At 49.3% G+C, this 13,509-nt stretch overlaps 1 protein-coding gene across 3 annotated transcripts in view; it reads left to right on the plus strand.

Moving 5' to 3' along the window:
• ZCWPW1 (zinc finger CW-type and PWWP domain containing 1) overlaps positions 1-13,509 on the plus strand; it is a 36,724-nt gene that overhangs the window by 379 nt on the left and 22,836 nt on the right. For 2 of the 3 annotated variants that reach the window (XM_054005735.1, XM_054005737.1), the window contains exons 2-7: positions 3,191-3,507; positions 7,340-7,418; positions 8,755-8,821; positions 10,891-11,042; positions 11,573-11,701; positions 12,292-12,408. In XM_054005735.1, the coding sequence (XP_053861710.1) occupies positions 3,191-3,507; positions 7,340-7,418; positions 8,755-8,821; positions 10,891-11,042; positions 11,573-11,701; positions 12,292-12,408 (861 nt within the window). Of the gene's footprint in view, positions 1-724; positions 854-3,190; positions 3,508-7,339; positions 7,419-8,754; positions 8,822-10,890; positions 11,043-11,572; positions 11,702-12,291; positions 12,409-13,509 lie in introns of those variants that run through there. The other variant, XM_054005736.1, reaches the window with a different exon arrangement.

A 13,509-nucleotide genomic window follows, 5' to 3' on the forward strand; every position in this document is an offset into this window, starting at 1 on the left:
ATGCATGCCCATGAAGTCCATATTATAGATCCATCTGCAGGCTCCATATCTCAGCCCACATATAGCCATGAAGGGTCCATATAGGGAGCCAGCCGCTTCAGAGATCCACACACACAAAGACCCATAACATAAAGCTGTTTAAAATCCATAATCTATGGGCCTGCTCCATATCACAGACTAGCAGGGCTGGAAGGGATCTCAGGAGGTATCTAGTCCCACCCCCTGCTCAAAGCAGGACCAATCCCCAACTAAATCATCCCAGCCAGGGCTTTGTCAAGCCGGGCCTTAAACACCTCCAAGGAAGGAGATTCCACCACCTCCCTAGGGAACCCATTCCAGTGCTTCACCACCCTCCTAGTGAACATTTTATATATATATACACACACACACTGAGCCATAGGGTCCATAATCCTCCCATATACAGACCCACAGGGAGATATAACTTCCATAAAGTCCATAATCTAGAGCTCTAGTCCATATACAGATCTATAGGGTTATATGTAACAAATAATAATATAGCCCCCCTATAGGGTCCATAATCTATAGGGTCAGTGCACAGTGAAACCACGTGGTCATCAGTGTGGTTTAGTTCCCCTTGAGGCAATGCGCAGGCGCCATCCCACACCCCGCCTTTGCCAAGACGAGCGTGCGCAGTGAGTTCGACCAACGCGCGCGTCTTTTTCCCCGCCCCCTGCTGATGGCCGCGCATGCGCATGGAGCCGGCCTCAAAGCAAGCGTCGTCGCCGCGGAGATAGAGCGGCGGCCGGGCTGAGAGGTTGCGCATGCGCACTGGAGTCTCCCGCGCCCCGCGGGGCAGTTAGGAGCGCGTGAGGCTCGAGGGCGCTTTGAGGAGGTGCGCGCGCGGCGGCGGGGGGAGGGAGCGCGCCGCGGAGGGCGCTGAAGGAAAAAAGGCGCCAAAGCTGTCCCCACCCGTTGAAGCTAATAGGGAGATCCTAGCTTGGGTCAAACACGCCCCATTTAGGTACCCCTGGCTTCCCCACGCCTGGTTTACCTCATGAAAAGGCTCGGTCGCCCCTCCCCTTGCATGGCCTGCCTTCCTGGGTCAATATGGCACCAGGGATCTACGCCAACATAGCGTTGCCAGAGGGCCAATAAACCAAGAGAACCGTGTCTGTTTTACCTCACGAAAAGTTGGCTCGGTCGCCCTTGGGTTGGCAATACCTCCTGTGTCAATATGGCGCCAGGAACCTACACCAACATGGCATTGCTGGAAGGCCAATAAACCAAGAGAACCGTGTCTGTTTTACCTCACGAAAAGTTGGTCCAGTCGCCCCCGGCTTGGTGATGCCTCCTGTGTCACTATGGTGCTCCTGTACACAAAACGGGCCAATGTAATCTCACCGGAAGGCCAAAAAAAACCTTTATAACTATGTCTATTTTACCCCATAAAAGTGTCAAAAGGGGGCCCCTGTTTGGTGTTGCTTCCTGTACTAATATGGCGCCCGGATGCTCCTATACTAAAAAGTCCCAACGTGTAGACATTGGAGGGCCAAATGCCCATGTCTATTTTACCTCATGAAAGGTGTGGATATAGGGCCTGGTTGCCCCCCTTGCCTGTTGTATCAATATGGCATCCAGCCCCCGCACCAAAACCACACCAATATCATGTCGCACACCGAAGGGACCAAACCCCCAAATGACCACCTCTCTTCTCTCATGAAAGGTGTCGCCACGGGGCCATGGCATTGCCTCTTGCGTCAGTATGACGCCTTAGACTACCATGGCTGCACCAAAAATGTGCCTATTTGCCACCCCCATCCTGGCCAGAAAAGCACCAAGATGGTAATGCTGATGGGGCAAAAAGGCTAAAAAATCATGTCTCTTCTACCTCATAAAAGGTGCCAATGTGGACCTTGGTCGCCCTTGGTTGCCCAAAATACTCAAAACTCCCTAGTCGTCGTCTCATGGGAGATGCGTACTTAGGAGGCGAGAAAATGATGGTAGCTAGATAGATATGACACCCCTATTCTTATTAGGGTGTTCAGTGGAAATGGAGTTGAACATGGGTATGGTTTTCACCCTGTTTTGCACAACACAACAGCCACGGGATGCCCTGTTGATCCCACCTTTCCACACATCCGGGCCCAATTCTGTTTTTGCTCACACTGGTGTACATCTGGAGTCACTCCACTAGAATCAACCGAGGTATACTGATGTAAAGCAGAGGCCCAGTGTGAGAGGAGAATTGGGCCGAGCAGGCCGTATTAACGCCCATCCCAAACTGAGGATCTGGCCCACAGGGTTTGGCAAATGTTCCGTAAGAGGCATGTAAACATTTCATCCTCACAACATTCCTGTGTGCTAGAGATTGTTAAACATTTAACTCGCTCGCTATCAATCAGGGCAAACTTTGCGCCAATGTCAGTAGCCATGTCTGTCCACCCAAGTATATAAACACGTCTTTAATTCCCATTAACTTCACCAGGGTTTAAGGACATCTTAAGTGTTTTGCTGAATTAGGGCCTTAGATTATGAGCTCTTTGAAACAGATGCCATCTTTTTGTTACGTGTGTACAGCTATAACAATGAAAAGAACGCACAGTAATGTACTCCCATGTAAATCCGAAGTAATTCCAGTAAGTTGGCTACACCTCTTTGTATTTACACCGACATAAGTGTAATAACAGTAGCAATAATTTGTAGGGCAGAGGTCTTTGGACCAGGTGGACTCTGGATTCTAGCAACCAAAGGAACTCTTGAGCCTGCTTCTCATTTATACAAAGTTTCTAGAAGTATAAAGAGACCTTATAGTAGACCTGAGATTTGGGCCCATTGGCTTTAATTAACATATGATCATTAATTCACTTGGCAACTTTGTGCCACCAGAAAACTGGGAAATAGTTACATGATGGAAAAGAAAAGAAGGCATTTCTCACACAAAACCTGCTTCAATTTAGAAATCAATTCATTTCTTAGATTCATAGATATTAAGTCCAGAACAGATCATTTTTCATGTAAAGATCGCAAGCAATAGAGGAGGTAGTTAAATGGGTGTATGCTTGTCTGGATGCAACCTAAATCTATATGGCCCTTGTAAATCAATTTAAGATTCTGCACTCAAGGGACAGACAAACAGGTGTAACTTTTATGTGTCCACAAGATCAGAGTTTCAGCGTCAAGTGTGTGTGTGGGGGTGCTGCATTGTGTTTCTTTCTTGCTTTAATTTCAGCACTTGGGAAGATGATGAAGAAAACGTTTGCCCCTCCGGTGGCAAAACCCCATGTCCTTTCTTTGAGGGAAGGCCCTGAGCATCATGGGAAGAAGGAGGATGCGAGGGCAAAAGAGGCCATTACCTACCTGCTGAGCCAAGGGTCGAGCGACTCGATCAAAACAAAACTGAAAGAGGGCCATCCAGACACTGATGTGCAGCAGTGGAAGAAATCTAGGGTAGCAAAGGAAGAGGATACAGGCCACGTGAAAGATCCAGCAACACCCCGAGATGTAGAAAAGAGACCCAAAAGGAACTCAAGCAACGCGTCAGCTAAGGTGTTTTAACGTCAGAATCTAATAACATGAATAAAAATTTCCTTTCATTAGTTCCTATATAGTTGCATCTCTAAAAACTGGCATATAAAATCTCCCTACACACTTTGTGTGTTAAGTGTTAGATGGATATGCTTAGCTATTTACAAAAAAATACTATTTGCAATATATTTGAATCCCATCCTATCAACAAACCATTGCCCCTTGGGCCCAAGCACTAGCCTGTTTTGGGGGCTTCCTGGGGTTGTTTGCATTAGGATGAGAAATCAGTGCTATGAGACGGGTATGTTTGTTTTGTAATCTGCTGTTACCCCTTTTTGACCCAAGTGATTAGCCAAATTTCAGTATCTATTGGTTTGCTTCCTTTAGGAGGAGCACGTGATGCTGGAGTTGTTGTTTTTCTAATGATGCAATCCTGTTTATTTACAAAGAACGTACGAAGTCCTGTATCCACCTGTTTTCTCACAGTTTCAAGCCTCTTTTCAACCAGTACTCTGCCTCAAAAGCTCCCTCTCCCTCGGCTTTTACCCCGGGGTTGTGCTGATGGTGCTTTTTCTGCTTTCTCCTTGCCTTCGCTCACAATTCTCTGGTGTTCTCTCTCTTACACACACAGCTTCCCCCTGCTTAATCAATTAAGGTGGGCTATTATCAGCAGGAGAAAAAAAACTTTTGTAGTGATAATCAGGATGGCCCATTTCAAACAGTTGACAAGAAGGCATGAGTAACAGTAGGGGGGAAAATTAGCATGGGGAAATAGTTTTTACTTTGTGTAATGACCCATCCACTCCCAGTCTTTATTCAAGTCTAATATAATGGTGTCCAGTTTGCAAATTAATTCCAATTCTGCAGTTTCTCATTGGAGTCTGTTTTTGAAGTTTTTTTGTTAGAGAATTGCGACTTTTAGGTCTGTAATTGAGTGACCAGGGAGGTTGAAGTGTTCTTTGACTTGTTTTTGAATGTTATAATTCGGGGTTCCATTCCTGCTTTTGGGTGGTGAGTGAAGACGAGAGCAGTGGTTCTCAAGCAGGGGTACGTGTACCCCTAAGGGTACGCAGAGGTCCTCCAGGGGGTACATCAACTCATCTTGAGCTTTGCCTTGTTTTACAAGTCTCCTAACAGGAGGAGTGGGGGCCAAACAACCTAACTGTTTTGAACATGGAGCTTGATACCTTCAAGAATAGGATGATGCGATGGGGTTGCCTGTGACAGCAGGATGTTCCCCGCACTCCTGTGTTCCTATGTCCCTATAAAACTGTCCCTTCCAAGGCTTTAAACACCAACAATACTTCCAGCCCGAGCCTTGGTTTTTGTTCCCTTCTGTGCACTCTTTATTTTCATGTGCTATGAAAGACCGAGGCAGACAAAGGCAGAAGAAGATTGAGAAGTCGACGATCAAATATCGCTCATGGGCTCTTCAACCTAGCAGACAAAAGTCTAACAAGATCCAGTGGTTGGAAGTTGAAGCTAGGCAAATCCAGACTGGAAATACGGCACAGCATTTTAACGGGGAGGGAAAGTAACTGTTGGAGCCGTTGAGGTAGGGACATGGTGGATTCTCCATTGCCTGAAGAATCAGGACTTTCTGTGATGATGATTATTTATATTTCCAAAAGATATACTCTAGCTCAGTGGTCTCCAACCTTTTTACACCCAAGATCACTTTTTGAATTTAAGGACAACCCAGGATCAGCCCCGCCCTGCTCTCACCATTTCCCCTCCCCCCCCCCCCCCCAATCACTCGCTCTCCCCGACACTCACTCACTTTCACGGGGCAGGGGGTTGGGGTTCGGGAGGGGGTGCGGGCTCTGGGCTGGGGCCGAGGGGTTCGCAGTGTGGGAGGGGGTTCTGGGCTGAGCCTGGGGCAGGGGGTTGAGGTGCAGCCTCCCGCCAGGCGGCACTTACCACAGGCAGCTCCCAATCGGTGGCGCAACGAGGTTAAGGGATGGAGGGCACGTGGCTCTGTGCGCTGCCCCTCTCTGCAGGCATCGTCCCCAAAGCTCCCATTGGCCACAGTTTCCTGTTCCCGGCCAATGGGAGCTGCGGGGGCAGTGCTTGCAGGCAGGAGCAGCACGCTGAGACCCCTGCCCTCCCCCCACGGGGCCATGCTGGCCGCTTGCGGGTGCGGCGTGGGTCCGGGGCAGGTACCAGCAGCCCCGCTGCACTGCCAGAGATCGCGATCGACTGGAAAAGTCTCTAGGATTGACCAGTCAATCACGGTCGACCGGTTGGTGATCACTGCTCTAGCTCACTTCCTCTGGCCTGTATGATGCAAGAGGTCAGACTAGAGGAGAGGATCTCTACGAATCCGCGAATCATTTGCTAAAAAGATCATGACAAGAGGAGAGATGGGCTGCCAATAGCCAGCTCTTCTCTCCAGGTCAGGGAAATGTGGAGGGCCAGGGGACCCAATCATGCCTGGATAAGGAAGAGTCCTGGAGAGAGAAGGGTTCACAGGTGGATGTTGGCAGATGCCTGCAGATACTGACCCCTGAGTTGAGGAAGCCAGATGAGACACTGACGTGGAAGGAGGCCTGCGGAGAAGGCCAGGACAGGAAGGAGCAAGAAGACAGACCTCAGATGCACTCAGTGTGAGACTGGGGTGGAAGTGACGTTTGAGTTTGTTTTATGTGACTAAACCTGACCCAAGAAGTGGGGTTGTTGCTGGACACGAGCCCTTGTATTTTTATGTCTGATTCTGTAAGCGCGTCGTTTTAAAATGAGGCGTAACTTGGGGGTACGCAAGACAAATCAGACTCCCGAAAGGGGTACAGTAGTCTGGAAAGGTTGAGAGCCACTGATCTAGTGGTCCCCTTTTGGGGCCTTAAACTCTCTAACTCCGACGTGGCCATTTTCAGTTCGACAAGACTTTTATTGGCCCGAAAAGCATTTCCAAAGTGTGAAGAAAACCCAGACCCTATCAGGTGTCTGTCGTGGGCCAGGATGGGCTTACACATTGCATTTCGGGATTTGATCCCCTGCGCCCATTTGACATTCCCGTTCGTTCCTGAGCCTAGATTCTGCAGCCAAAAGAGACCTTTTGCCTAATGCAGGCCATAGAATTTCACCCGCTTCTGCTGTATTGGGCCCAATTGCTTGTGTTGGATTAAAGCATCTTCCAGAAAGGCTCCAGTCTGGATTGGAAGGCTTCCAGAAATGGAGTCTCCACCCCTGCACTTGGGAGTTTATCTGCACTGTTTAAAAAATATTGTGCCTCATTTCTCATTTGAATGTGTTTGACTTTCAATTCCAGCTGCTGCCTTTCTCCAGTAGATTAAAGAGCCCTTTAGTTTCTGGAATTTTCTCCCCGTTAAAGTACTGATACACCGTGATCAAGTCATCTCTTGACTCTTTGACAACTGTAACATACTGAGCGTTTTATGTCAGTGTGGGACCCTAGGCTCACAGTCGGGGTCCACCCTAAGACAAATAACCTACCTTGCAAGGGGTGTTCTGAGGATTAAAGCATGCAAAGTGCTTCCGGTAGGAAAAGTACTAAGTCGTCGCATTAAATATTAATAATGTTATTTCCCAGGATTTGGAGTGTCTCTCTGACAGCGCCATTAATAATAACGTCCCGGCTTGAGACTGAAAGCAAATAGTAGCAAAGGATGGTGTTATGTAGCCCTAAAAGCAATCTCAGAAGCCCCCACATCATGGAAACTTCTCAGAGGGCAGAGGTGTCCAGGAACTTAATCCTGAACAGAAGCCCCGTGTAGCAGCTCTAAATTTGCTACATTAAAAGAACCCTTATTGGACCTCTGTTAGAGTTAAGTCCAGCTGGTATGGGGGATGCCATTTGTCACTCACTCTGCCCTGCCTGTGCCTCTGTTCCTAGGAGATGTGTCACCTCACTGACTTGCAGTTCGAGGAAATTGTCCAGAGTGTGCTGCAGAAGTCCTTGCAAGAGTGCATGGGTAAGTCTTCAGGGCCTCTTGAGCAACTCCAAGACAGCTCATCACAGGAAACCTCAAATGAGAACATTTAAATTGGTGCCCCATGAAGTATTTATTTGGATGAGCCACACATTTTGTAGATATGAATTGTTTCCTGTCCCTTTTAACAGGCTAAAATATGTCCTCAACGTGCCTGAAAGCTAGAATTTTAGCTTCTTCAGCGGTTTAAAAACATCATGAGTCCTGATCGTGAGCTGGACTAAATTGACATCACTTCTTTGACGGCTCTAGGCTTTGTTATGCCAGCTGAGGATCTGGCCCGGGGCCCAGTTAAGACAATCTTATTCCCTTGGCATGTCAAAACAAAGGCCACCATGCCCGAATCACCATGCCATGGCTTTTGTCTCGGGCTGTCCACGTGCTGGGGGCATCTCGGCCTGCCAAAGCACATAAAGTTTCATGCAAATTAAGTGGACCCTCCCCTCACTTTATGTTGACTCTGAGGAATCATTTCCATCAGAAACAAGGCATCATGAAATTGAGGTTATAAAAAGTGAATTGTCCCCATCCCACAGCATGTTAAATTTCCTGCTTAAATATTTTGTGTGTGTGTTTTCAATTTTAGGTCCGCCTTGTGCCTTTAGAGGTATAAAGAAGTAAACACCCCTGTATTGCAGGCTAACTTTGAGTGACGCCAGTCCTGATCTGTGCTAGCAAAAATCGCTGGTTATCAGCAGCACATAACTTTCCTAGTTTAGACTTGGCCCGACTTTCTGCAGGAGAATCACTTGGTAGGAATTCACAGCTTGTGTTAGGCACAAGATCAGGCTGGATCATCATAATGCTCCCTTCTGGCCTTAAAGCAAATAAATCCTCTTAAAGACTCAAGCGGGTGCTTAACCTGGGGCCTGTGAAAACTTAACGGCAGCGTGGCCTAGTGCATAGAGCACCGTCTCAGGACTAGGAGACGTGGCCTGCTGGGTGACCGTGGGCAAATTGCTTCCCTGCGCTGTGCCTCATTTTCACCACCTGTAAAATGGGAATAATGATACTGACCTTCTTTGTAAAGCACTTTGAGCTCTCTTCTGATGAGCGCTATAGAAGAGCTAGATATTATTGATTTGTTTTATTATTTAACGGGGCGACGCAGTGAGTCACTTTGCAGGATTGCAGCCTGTCTAGCTGAAACGACAGCGTGCAGAAAATCTGTCGGACCCTGGAAATGCATTTCCCTCCGTAATCCAATTATTACCTCGATAGACATCCAGCCTTTCAATGTGTGACGTGTCATGAGATTATGACCATCTAGGCACAAATTGAAATGATAAAATGTGTGAACTCTAATCTCAATTTGCAGAAGAGTCCAAGAGGACATTTCACCAGGCAGAAGCTACCGCAGCGGCAGAACCACAAGGTTTAAAGAAGTGAGTGTATATCAGTTCCTGGGCAATCAATCCCCATTATCCTGCAGTATATTGGATTATACCTTGCGTTAAAATTGTAGGGCCAGTTACCCTGAGAAATACGTCCTTCAGCCAAAGGGCGAGTTCCCCGCCTTGCGTAAACCGGTGTAACTCCATTGAATCAGATCGCTACCATTGGGGGATCTGGCCCAAATTTCATAAGTCCCAGCATAAAGTCTATCTACGAGGTGTGTGAACCAAGGTTACACAATAGGCTCTTCTCCTCCTTCTAGCTAGTTGTTTCCAAATAGCGCTAGCTGGGCAAACATAGGGGTGGCATCCCTTATCTGTAGCCATGGAAACAGAGGGAAAAGAACCCATGAGAAAGAGTGCCAGTGGTGTGAACAGTCAGGGGAGCAGGGAAGAGAAGACCAGGCAGGGAGGGATGGAGAGACAGGGGGCCTGTTACCTAAAAGAGAGTCTGGGAAAACCACAGCAGCCAGGAACTTTAACAACTGAAGTTAAAACGGAAGGAATCCAAAAGCAAACAGTGGACTTTCTGTCCTGTGGCAGTTCTCTTCTGTTCTGTCCAGGGTCTTATCCCACCTTCATCACCCTCGTATAAAGATAAGGAAAACGGCTCTCCTTTGTAAAGCGTGCGGAGATCTACTGATGAAAAGCGCTGCATAAGAGCTAGGTGTGGTTATATTAGTAAGCGACGTGACTAACGCTGGTCTCGAGTGCTGTGTTCTCTCATCCTCTCCCCAGGGGCAGGATCCCACGTGTGCTGGAGGGTCTTGTTTTGGTAGGGTTGTGCAATACTTCCACCCACTGCTCTGTGTTTCTTTCCAAGAAGGGAGGGACGGCGGAGCAGTGCTCCCGGGGTTGGGATGGTCCTGACTTCCTATGGCTGGCTCTGAGAAGACCGGTTGCCCACAGTTCCTGTCCCGCATATCCTGGTCCCAGACTGTGAAGCAGAAAAGGGACGCGCCCTCAAATTGGACTCAGTCAGCTCATGAAATCCTGATATTTCGACACGCACGTTCCTCCCGAATTGGGGGAAAGGGTCAACATTTTGAGCCGGTGTTCTGCAAAATCGTTATTCAGATCTACATAGAAACGGGGATGTGAAATGGAGACGCGTCAGGTTGACACCAGCTGCCACAGGGTTTCTTGGGAATTGTACACGCTTTTGGGGGCAGGGACTGTCTCTCTCATGGTGTGTCCATGCTGTGCCTGGCACATGGGGGCCCGTGGGTCCTGCCACCTTAGATGTAATCAATAGGAATAATCCATATTTCCATTCGTTCTCGTGAATCAGAGCAGCGGTGGGGCTGGGAGGCAGGAGTCCTGGGTTTTATTGCCCAGCTGTTTAGGGGAAGCAGGGGGGAGTTGGGATCAGGATCCCTGGGTTTTATTCAGAGTTCTGGTAGGGGAGAGTGTGATGTAGCAGGGAATGCTGTGAGACTTCAATGAAAATGTCCCAAGTGTCTTGCAATCACCAGATGTGTATCGCTGCCATTCCTACGGAGCATGAAGCTGCTACCATTCCCATGCGTTGTGTACAAATAAGCCAGCCTCCTCATGTTTGTTTAGCTTATCGACTGGGACCTTTTGCCTTTTTTAACTTCATTTTTTGCAGGGGAAGCGGGAAGGGGAATGCACCTGCTTTAGAAGTGTAAGATACGGTCTGGCCTCTAGGTGGTGCATGTTCTCTGTCAAAATATTATCCACCCAAAAGGAACTGCTTGAGAATGCTGGAAAAAAACGAAAAGCAGGATATTCAAAGGGGTGCAGAGACCCGATCCCCCACTCACCCCCTGGGCAAAACCGATGTGAAATGAGAACTGTTGTCATTCCACACCTTTTTTGCACCATGTAACTGACTAATGTGATGTATCTATATCTCCATACCCTCTCTCTCTCATTGGTGTAGGCAGGTGTACTGTCATCTTTATGATACTCAGGTTCATCTCCTGTGAACAGTGAGTCGAGGGGTCGTCTTTTTGTTGTGAGTTTGTACAGCTCCAGCACGTAATCCACACGATAAATAACGATCATGAATTGATCCTTGCCAATGTTTGTTTTAGGGAGACTTTCGAAACATCCCTACCTGCAGGGAATTTGGTCCAGCACAGCGATGAGCCAAAAGGAACAGCCTCTGCCGTGGACCTAAAAGAGCCTCTGCCCAAAGCAAAGAAACGCAATAAGCTTTCTTTAAACAAGATGAGAAAGAAAATGCGTAAGTCTCTTGTGTGGGCAAATGCAGATAGGGCCAATGTTCGGGGCCTTGCCGGGTGAGGAGGAGAAACTGATGATCCAAGTCAGGTGTTTCTTTGGTGTGATCCTGCTTACTTACAAAGATTGTCCACAAAGTCTTGTTTCCTTGAACACAGTAGAAACAAGGCAGTTTCTTTAAGCCGGGGCTGAAGTAGGATTTTAAGTGCTGCATAGGCCTTTGTCCTCCTAGCCCTCTGCACTGGAGTGCGTTTCCCTGGATGGAAGCAGAGATGTGTAGGAGTTTAGGTTTGGGAGTCGCCCATGACTTTGACCTGCCATGTGGGAAGACTTCTGCCTTAGCTCTTCAAGGGGGATGCAGGAATAAGAGGGGGAAGAGTAGCTGCTGGAAGGTGATATCCCCCCCACCCCCCACTGGGATCAGTGACTGAAACTGGAGCCCCCATCAAGACAAACAATAACTCCACCGCCTGCTGTGTCCCCACCCACCCCTGTCTGTTTTTAAGTCTTGTGTTTTCTTTTTGTTGCTAGCAGATGAGAGCACGGAAGCAAACAAAGAAAGGCATAAGCGTCACCGGAAAGGAGAGCCGAAGAAAATAGTTCAGGGCTACACCCTGATCGCTGACCAAGAGGAAACGGAGGAAGGAGGAGAAAGCACTTTCAGTGAGCTCAGGCCTTTGTTTCTGAAAGTTTAATGCGGGGAGAGGAGGGGCCAAGAGGGAAACCTGGGTGTAAATTGAAGAAACGTGGCGACTTTCAGCACTGGCCCCACGCCTTCCAAAACCGTGGTGAGGCCTTGTCTACACTCAAGAAAATTAATCTGGATTAATTAAAGGTGTGAAATTAAACCGGATGATGTAGGAATGTTCCCGTTCAGCATAAAAATGGCCTTCGTTGTTTAATAACCCCGAGTTTAGAAATCAGTAGCTCTCAAAGCACATCACGCTCTTTGCTGTGTTTATCCTCACAGCCACTCTGGGGGGTAGGTTATCCCCATGGTACAGGTGGGAAACTGAGGCACGGAGCGGAAGCTTGTGGCACTGCAGGAAACTGACAGGTTTTGTAGGTTCCAAGGCCAGAAATTAGCGATGCCTGTAAATCACCCTGTGTAGTGACAGCTTCACAAACAGTGAGATTAACTACATTTCGTCGGGTTCCTTGTCTTTGACATCCGATTCCGGAGCCTCCAGTTTGTGCAGGGCGCCAGTAGCGGGCCCCTGCAGCTGCTGTGTGTTTGTGTTGCTGTGCCGTAGATCAGTGCGTGGCGTGGGTCCAATGTTCTTATCCCGGCTGTGAGAAATGGCGGCGTCTTAGCAGCGATACGGATCCCTCCGTTCTTCCCGAAGACTGGACGTGCAGCCAAAACACAGGTAAACAGGAGAGCGGCCTGTGACGAACTGGGCCTGTTCTTGCTGGGGTGTGTGAATGCTGACAGGGGAGTGTGACTAGGATGGTCTGCATCGGGGGATAGGAGTCTGCCCAAGGGAACATACCTGAGCTTGTAACATGAGAACCCAGGAAGGGGTTGGAGGCAGGTGACTCCGGGGCCCGGGAAACTGAACAAAGGCTGTGGGAGGGGTCGCTAAAGGCAGAGTGTGGGGGAAGCAGGCTGGAGAGATGGCTGTGAGGCAGAGATGGCTCTGACCTCCCAAGGGGGGCTGGGCTGGGATGGCCGGGGACCCCCAGATGGACCTAACTGAGGGGGTCCCTGTTGTCTGTGCCTGCAAGACCTGTCTTGGACTGTATTCCTGTCATCCAAATAAACCTTCTGCTTTACTGGCTGGCTGAGAGTCGCAGTGAATCGCAGGAAGCCGGGGGTGCAGGGCCCTGAGTCCCCCGATACTCCGTGACAACTGGTGGCAGCGGCGGGATCTACTGCACCCCGTGGACGGCGCTTCCTGCAGTAAGTGACTGGGGAGCAGTAAAACGAAGGGGGATTGACGGGGACCAGGCGTGTTGAAGAGTGAGAGAGAGACGGTTATTACCCCTGGGAGTGTGTGACCAGCGAGAAGGACATTTGCAGTAACAGGGTCCCCCGGGGGGATCGCAGCGAGTGGTCCCAGGGGCGGAGGAGTCTGCAGCTCGACCCTGGCAGAGAGGTGGTGACCTCGAGAAGGGCTGGCACACTAGGGGGCCCCCTGGGAACTGTGGGGAGCGGTGAGCACACAGGCCGGTGAGTGGCCAGCAGGAAGATGTATGCCAAGCGGCTTAAGAGCGACCTGGTGGAGCTGTGCAAGCAGAGGGGGCTGCGCATTGGGAGGCTCACCAAAGAACAGCTCATTGCCCGGCTGGAGGCGGAAGATCGCGCGAATGAACTGATCCCTGTGCCTCAGGGAAGCAGCCGGGCAAATGCAGCGCAGGCACCAGTGTCTGTCCCAGCTGGGAGTGGTCAGCCGGCTGCTGAGGGCTTCCCGAGACCCCTCCTTCCTATGCCTAGGGGAAGGGTGGGGAGGAGCCCAGCAAATACCGAA

The sequence above is a fragment of the Malaclemys terrapin genome, chromosome 15 (assembly GCF_027887155.1).
Source record: "Malaclemys terrapin pileata isolate rMalTer1 chromosome 15, rMalTer1.hap1, whole genome shotgun sequence".
Lineage (NCBI taxonomy): Eukaryota > Metazoa > Chordata > Testudines > Emydidae > Malaclemys > Malaclemys terrapin.